The 8,635-nt window shown below is 44.4% G+C and overlaps 1 protein-coding gene across 1 annotated transcript in view; it reads left to right on the top strand.

Annotated features, from left to right (window-relative positions):
• The window catches only part of dlk2 (delta-like 2 homolog), a gene marked incomplete at both ends in the record, with an annotated part of 18,619 nt that extends 10,881 nt beyond the window's left edge, over nt 1–7,738 (top strand). Inside the window, 5 exons of the mRNA XM_080740082.1 lie at nt 1,789–1,846; nt 4,317–4,447; nt 5,029–5,173; nt 6,127–6,487; nt 7,244–7,738. Coding sequence (XP_080596208.1) covers nt 1,789–1,846; nt 4,317–4,447; nt 5,029–5,173; nt 6,127–6,487; nt 7,244–7,738 — 1,190 coding nt within the window. The remainder of the gene's footprint in view (nt 1–1,788; nt 1,847–4,316; nt 4,448–5,028; nt 5,174–6,126; nt 6,488–7,243) is intronic.
• Between the last annotated feature and the right edge of the window lie 897 nt (nt 7,739–8,635).

Here is an 8,635-nt window from a genome sequence, read left to right on the forward strand (position 1 = left end):
GAGCTAACAGGACTGCACACGGGCCCTTCTTGATGTCAATCTATCAAGTCACCTTAATTCAAGTGACAGATGCCAAAAAGAGCAGTTTTGTGATTTTTGTTTGTACATTATTATTCTTGAGGGGCGTGTCATGTGGTTTGCCTGCCCAGCCTTTGTGATCTACTGGTAGAGCTCAATCTTTTGGGCACCTCTGATGTACAGTATGCTGTGTCCCAATGTTGTCATATGGACATGAATATGTGTGATAAGACATTAATGACGTATGTATTGTTTCATATGGATATGATGTGTGATATATTAATGGTGTAACTCAGGCCCACGGGCCGTGGCACAATTTTGACAGGCCCATCAATCAATCAATCAATCAATCAAAAAAAAAAATCAAACCTCGGTTCGAAGTGAAGCGGTGAACTGTTATTCTATGTGTTCTAGAGTTATGAACTCTGTGATCTGTACATTCTTTATATTCTGAATGAATGAATGAATGATTTTATCTGGGGGGCCTTGACCAATCATGTGAAGCTTGACCAATCCTCAAAGATTCCAATCATCAGACCGGGACGGACACTACACACATATTCTGGACGTATGGGACAGATAAAACCTGTTCATTCTGAACTGAAATGGCCATATATGGACATGGGACACACATTTTGCTTTTTGAAAAAACCTATTCATTCTGGACTGATATTCTGGACGTACGGGACAGATAAAACCTGTTCATTCTGCACTGAAATGACCATATATGGACATGAGGTGACAGACATTTTGTTTTTGAAAAAACCTGTTCATTCTGGACTGGAATGACCATATATGGACATGAAACACACATTTTGTTTTTGAAAAAACCTGTTCATTCTGGACTGAAATGACCATATATGGGCGTGGGACACAACAAAGCCACTCATTGGAAGCGGCTTTCACCACTTCAAAAAATCTTAGACAGAATGAAGTTATTATCTTTATCATCTTTAGTCTGATTACATAACTACATGAATAATCATCCAGAAAGGGGAATCTGTGTGCACTCATTCATGCAGCAGTAAAGATGAGCACTGAAAAGTTGATGCAGAGTAGGGCTGTCACAATTATTACATAATCGTCTAATCGTGATTATTTGACATTATCGCAATTATTTTGTCATAATCGTCATAAGTTGTAACATAAGAATGTTGAAAAATGTCAGAAATAGTGAAAATAGCAGATCTACAAGCTCTTGTAGATCGGCTATTTCCACTATCAATGTTATTTTTTAAGTAGTAAGTCGTCAAATATGTCAGTAATGTATTTGTGTGTTTAGGTTATGTATCATATCTATCTGCCATATGCAACTTCAAAGCCTAAAAGCTGAACAGAAATGTAATTATCAACGACAAAAACACAATTAAATCGTTAATCGCCAATTATTTGAATGACAATTAATCGTCATGTAAAATGTCATGTCGTGACAGCCCTAATGCAGAGAACCCAAAATGAACGGATGTTTTCGCTTTCATTTTATCATCTCATGCAAATATTCAACCGGCCCCTTGCCATTGTTGTAATGTGACCGGCCACAGGTCCCGCTATTTGAGTGTCCCTGATGCACAGTCTGTTGTGTCATATGGATGTGATATGTGTGATATTAATGATGTACAGTATGTTGTATGGATATATGTGTGATATTAATGATGTACAGTATGTTGTGTCATATGGATATGATATGTGTGATATTAATGATGCACAGTATGTTGTGTCATATGGATGTGATGTGTGTGATATTAATGATGTGTATGTCGTGTCCTGCAGGTTCCAACTGTACGTGCACCATGAGCAACAGTCGCTGCGACGAGACCGGAGTGTGTCGGTAAGAACTGATCTCCATGGTTACGTGGTGATGATGATGACGACATGATTACTAGGGCTGTTCAGTCTTATTTGATTTGCCGGAGGGGACCAAGATATTTAGTTGATTGGGCATATGTCACGGGGCAGCCCGTGCCCTACACACACACACACGCATGCGCGCGCACACGCACGCACACACACACACACACACACACACACACACACACACACACACACACACACACACACACACACACACACACACACACACACACACACACACACACACACACACACACACACACACACACACACACACACACACACACACACACACACACACACACAGCTTGCTGCATTGCTGAAATAATGAGAAAATGAAAAAAGAAAGAAAAAAAAACTGCTAGTGTTTTTCTTTTGTGTTTTGGGGACCAGCCAGATGGCTGGAGTAACCAGTACGTATTCTTAACTGGGGAGATGTGAAATAACCAGTGTACGTGTCCTTACCTGGGGATAGTCATTTTCAGAGTCAACTTGTCTTTGGATTATGGAAAAGACAGCATCCACCTCTTCAGTTTTATTCAATGGCAAACAGGCGGATTCATTTCTTCTTTCTTACAGGAACTGTAAAAAGAAAAAGGACAAAATGTGTACATCAGAGGACTAATCTATCAGAATGATAAAGAGTACTTTATTCTCAAATCGAGTTCTGTCAGAGCGGCAGATAAGAGGAATTATTAACTAAACAGAAGCAGAAATAAACAAATATATTTTCGTGAACGGCTTCCGTTACTCAGATTTCTGGAGGTCTAGACTCTATATAACATTCAGGAGGTGTAGTTCCAGACTCTATATAACATTCAAGAGGTGTAGTTCCAGACTCTATATAACATTCAGGAGGTGTAGTTCCAGACTCTATATAGCATTGGGAGATAGTGGAATAGTTGCCTGGCTACGCGAGACTAGTTATAGATGTTGATGTGGGCAGCCAGGATCACAGATAACATCACTGAGGGAGAGAAGAGCTACTTATCCATCCCTGTATACTGACTGTTCTTGGCCGTTCTGGCTACTTTAACAGGACATTAAACTCCGGACATAATCACAGGCACATTAGGAGACAATGGCCGGTGCACTGGCTTAAGGGACACAATGTCACACAATGTCAGTTGGCCTGGAATTGTAGTGTCGTATTAATGTAGGTGTGTTATAGGTGTTTAGTGTGTGTGTGTGTGTGTGTGTGTGTGTGTGTGTGTGTGTGTGTGTGTGTGCGTGCGTGCGTGCGTGCGTGCGTGCGTGCGTGTGTGTGTGTGTGTGCGTGCTTGTCAGGGTGTTTATGAAGCTGTCAGTGCAGACAGGAATGTGTTGGCATGGTCTCACATATCTCAGATGCACCAACATGTCCATCAAACACACTTCTCTCTGACTGCCTCTGTGTGGAGGAGAGATAGAACACAGCACTGGCCTGTGTGTTACCGCCATCTGGTGGCCACAGTGATGAATGTAAATCCATATTACATACAGATCCTTCTCGAAAAATTAGAATATTGTGTGAAAAAGCATTGCAGATGCCATAGCACCCCAAATCATAACTGACTTCGGAAACTTCCCACTGGACTTAAGGCAACTCTGACTTCACAAGGTTGATATTTCTCTATTATAAATCCTTGTTTTGAGTGGTCTTGTTTAATATTGTAATATTTTGAAATATGCACTTTTAATATTCATGAGCTGTATGGCATAAAAATTCATAATTGTAACAAAAAAGGTTTGGAATAATTCACTGAATGTCCAAAGTATCTAGAATATATGAAAGTTTCAAGAAATATATGAACGTTTCAAGACATTTTACTTTTACACAATATTCTAATTTTTCGAGAAGGATCTGTACATCTAACAACAAGTGCAATGGGCTGTTGGGCAAGGGCAAGTGTGTGATAGGGGTGTAACAATACATTTTAACAGCGATACGATACGCATCGCGATACATGGTTGACGAGACGATACATAGACGATATTGGTTCATTCATGGCGATACGATTCGATTCAATGATTTAAAATCGATATAGTAACTATTTAACAAAGAAATTAAATCTGTGTCAAAAATCTCTTATTATGGATATAAATAACTAAACGCTGTAGCAAATACATGTAGAGATTATTAAAAGGTATTAAAAAGTCCATAAATTGTCACTTTAGAAATGTGCAGATACCCTGACTTTATTTTGGTTTGTGTTGAGTGATAAAACAATGTTTCACATTAAGCTAATCATCTGGGGACCCCCCAAAATAATTTAAGGACCCCCTGGGTGTCCTGACCCACAGGTTGAGAACCACTGCTCTAGAGCCTGAGTTACAGCAGGTGTGTGTTCCCATGGTTACCACGGGACAAATCTACGATGGCCTATAATAGCCAAAACGACTAATAGGTGTGACTTGCGTGTGTGTGCGTGTGTGTGTGTGTGTGTGTGTGTGTGTGTGTTCATTAGGTGTGACCCCGGCTGGGAGGGGGACCAGTGTGAGGTGTGTGTGCGCATGCCCGGGTGCGTGCACGGCTCCTGTCATCAGCCCTGGCAGTGCACGTGTGAGCCGGGCTGGACCGGACGCTTCTGTGACAAAGGTAACGACATGACATGACCCCATATGACCCCACACATCACATGGTCGAGTGGAGCTACACTGTTATTACATATAGTAATACACCATCAGTATAGTGTTGATTTTGACCGAAGATTTCATCTGAAATGTTTTAGTTTTAAATACAGTAGGCCTAGTTATTTATCTACAGTTGATTTTATCTACAACAAAACAATGCATTTTGGCAGGCCTTGAAGGGGTCGGTTTTACACTTGTTTACATGAAAATAGCCGATATACAAGCTCAAGACGCGTCGCAGTACGGCGGGTTGCGAGTTTTTAGATCTGCTATTTTCAGAGCGCAACCAAACATAAAAAGACATATCTTTTGGTTCAAGCGGATCTCTTCTCCACAAGTACCTCGCTAACATTTTAGCATCGTTTTTATTTGTAGACAAAATTGACAGTGTATTTAGTCTTAGTTTTAGCCATTAAACATGTTTCGTCATAGTTTTAGGCAAAAATCAACACTGATACCTGGTAGTTACATAAGTCACAAATTAACCGTGTTTGTGTACATGTGCGTATGTGTGTATGTATGTGCGTGTGTGTGTGTGCATACCAGACATCCACGTGTGTTCCAGGGAGCGGCCGTGTCTCAGCGGTTCCACGTGCGTCACCGACGACACCGGAGAATACTCCTGTCTGTGTCCCCACGGTTACCATGGAAACCACTGTCAACTGAAGACCGGCCCGTGTCACCAGAGACGGTCAGTCATCCGCCTGCACTGACCCTGAACCACACACACACTCCCACTGTTATGTCACCTCCACATCAATGGACAAGCAATGCATCTGTACAATGGAAATAACTTTACACTTGATTGTATTACTTTAGTAAACCTTAAACACTTTTTTTAGTTTTCAAGTCTTTAAAATTATCATGACATTCGTTTTAAATAAAATATGGTCCCATTGATTTTAAAATTAATGATAAAGTAGGATATATGTTTCTTGGTTTTCTTTTTTTTTTTTTATATATAATTTTTATCCCACGATTTTGCAAACCATTTTCACCCAGTGCCAATTGCCTATGTAATCCTGGGCTCTGCTCTCCCTCTGCCGCGCCTGGGGAGACAACGGACTGACCTCATGCTTCCTTCAATGCATGAGTAGTCCAGGTTGTTTCTTTTCACCTGACAGGGGGGGATTTCCCCGGGATGGACGTACCGACATAGCGCGTGGAAGGAACACGTTATTCCAACCAGTTCCTTTCCCCTCCATCAAGCGCCCCGGCTGGCCAGGGGGAGGCATTATTGAGACCAGGATTACTGCATGTTTTTGTGAGGGTATCAACCCTAGGAGACACGGGGAGAACATGCAAACTCCACACAGTTTCTTGGTTTTCTACTGGTTCTACCCTGCCTTCAATGCGTTTGCATCCAATATAGCATTAATTTACGGTTGCATTTTCTGGTATACTGTAGTGTAGAAAGATGGTGGATTTGAAATTGCTCTAGAAAAAAAGGTGCCTACCCCCCAATTTGTTTCTTACCGATAGGGGTACTTTTGTGTAATGGAAAATGTCGATATTTTTAAGTGGTGCGGTGTGGTGTGGAGTGGTGCAGTATTGTGTAGTGTGGTGCTAAAGCTGCAGTTGAAAAGGGGCTTATTAGAGTAATGTTAACTCACCTCTACTCCGTCCCGTCCCGTCATCCCCCAGGTCTCCCTGTAAGAACGGCGGGCAGTGCGAGGACGACGAGGGCTTCGCCGCCGAGCTGCGGTGCCGCTGCCTGGCGGGCTTCACGGGCGCGCGCTGCGAGACAGACATGGACGACTGCCTGATGAGGCCCTGCGCCAACGGCGCCACCTGCCTGGACGGGGTGAACCGCTTCTCCTGCCTGTGCCCCCGCGGCTTCACCGGGCGCTTCTGCACCGTCAACCTGGACGACTGCGCCAGCGCGCCCTGCCTCCACGGCGGCCGCTGTCTGGACCGGGCCGGGACCTTCCAGTGTCTCTGCCGCCCCGGATACACCGGCAGGACCTGTCAGGAGGAGGCCTGGAAGGGACAGACCCCACACAAGGTATTATTTTTGTTTTGTTTTGTAAGCACACAGTGAGCCAACGTCGGCTATAAGACGTCCGTCTGAAACCGGGTTATAACTGGTCTAAGAGTAAATGTTTTTTTAGACGGCTAGGCTTAGATTGGATGTTAAAACAACATCATTGTCTATATATTAAGGCTTAAAAAAACAGATAAGGAACGTCTAATCTAAGCCTAGCCGTCACTTTTACATCCAACAGCCCCCCCTTTTTGTAAAGCCGCATTTTTATTTTAAGTAAACTGTTGTTTTTTCAACTATTTCATTTTTGGAATTCATTACGTGATTTGATAAAAAAAAAAGTTCTATATTGCGATATCAATCATTGCTATAGTGTTGAAATTAACAAATAATCTCCTCTGACCAGGAGGAAAAACCCATCCGTCAGCTACAATTGCATAGCGGACCAAATCCAATTTTGTCTGTTAAAGTTTTTTAGATGGAGAAACATTGTTACCGAACGATTACTATATCTGAATAAAGAGCTATGTAAGGGTCGATTCATACTCCACTTTTAGAGCCGAATTTATTTCGGTTCGGCTCCTCTGTCTGAACTACAATATGACGTCATTCAGAGGTTCGGGGCACCGTCATTAATTCGGCTGTTCGCTGCCACTCCTCGAACCGAACCGAAATAAATGTGTCTGAAATAAATGTGTCTCTGTGGAGTATGAATCGGCCCTTACACTATTCTATTTTAACTACACAACCCTTTAACTTTAAAAAACAAACTTACAGAGCCATCCCAGTGACGAAGGACAAGGACGAGGAGGAGGACACGTCGGAGTGACGCTGGGACAGCGAGATCACTGGAGCGCCACCAGGAACTCTAGCAGTATTAGCAGCAGCAGCAGCAGCAGCAGCAGTAGCAGCAGTACTCACAGCGCTAGCGGCGGCTCCAGCAACGGAGACAGGCTGCTGAAGATCTCCGTGAAGGAGGTGGTGACACAGAGCGGTTCCTCGGGCGTCTCCCAGGTCCAGTTGGCCACCATGCTGGTCCTGGGCGGGATGACCCTGGCCGTGGTGCTGCTGACCGCCGGACTGGTGTTCAGGGGACTCTGGTGCCGGGGGGGACACGGGGCGTCGTCGTCACGGCAACAAGAACAACAACAACAACAGCAGCAGCAGCAGAGCGAGACGATCTGCACAGAGCAGGAGTACAAAATCTGCTTCCTGCACGCCGCCTCCGGACAGGAAGTGGAGAAGAAGAGACTCAACACTGAGGTCATATAGGCGGACGTTCTATGACCCAGAAGGGCGGGGATACGAGCCGCTGGATCTCAGAGGCCAATAGGATTTGTTCGCCGGTCTCTGTTTTTTTCAGGGGATGCTCAGAGCTCTTAATTGCTCCCTTTGAACTTCAAAGAGGTCTTGGGAGCTGAGGTAATTGATTGGGCCATAAAAGTGCCAAGAGTTCATTAGTGATCTCTCTTATCAATGAAAGCATCAAAGACAACGACCTGTTTGATGCCTGTCATAGAGTTGAGGGGGAGGGGGGGGATGTGTTTGTAATATACACACAGACTCGCCTGATTGGCTGAACCACAGTTACTGGGGGCTTTGCCCTGGCCTTTCTTCTTGAAACGCCTGGATCCCGAGGCTATATAGGCGGCTCCATCGCGAGGCTCGTCGCGTTGTTGCTGGGAGGCCAGGAGGAGGAGCCTAGCCCTTGTTGCTAGGAATGGTAAATGATAAATTGTGCATTTGTATAGCGCCTCTATCCAAGGTCGCTTTACAGAGATTGTGCATTACATTCACCCATTCACGCACACATTCACACACCGATGGCGGAGGAACCAACCTGCTCACCTGGAGCAACTATAGGGGTTCAGAGTCTTGCTCAAGGACTCTTTTGACACTAACTCTGGTGGAGCCCGGATTCGAGCGGGGAACCCTTTGGGAACCCGTGTTCTAATGACGGTTTCTCTACCCCTAAGCCACTGCCCCCTAGGAGGCGAGGGGAGGAGCCTAGCCCTTCGAAAATACAGTATATCCGGTCCGCCGTTGGTCGGGGGTTATCCAGTCGTTCTCAGACGTTTTCATTTCAAGGATTGATTTGCAACGGGCCACGGACACCCCGTTTCATGGGACCCAAATGGTTCAAATGCGGCCAAATACAGCGCGCCGCGG

The sequence above is a fragment of the Nannobrachium achirus genome (assembly GCF_963921795.1).
Source record: "Nannobrachium achirus genome assembly, chromosome: 13".
NCBI classification, from domain to species: domain Eukaryota; kingdom Metazoa; phylum Chordata; class Actinopteri; order Myctophiformes; family Myctophidae; genus Nannobrachium; species Nannobrachium achirus.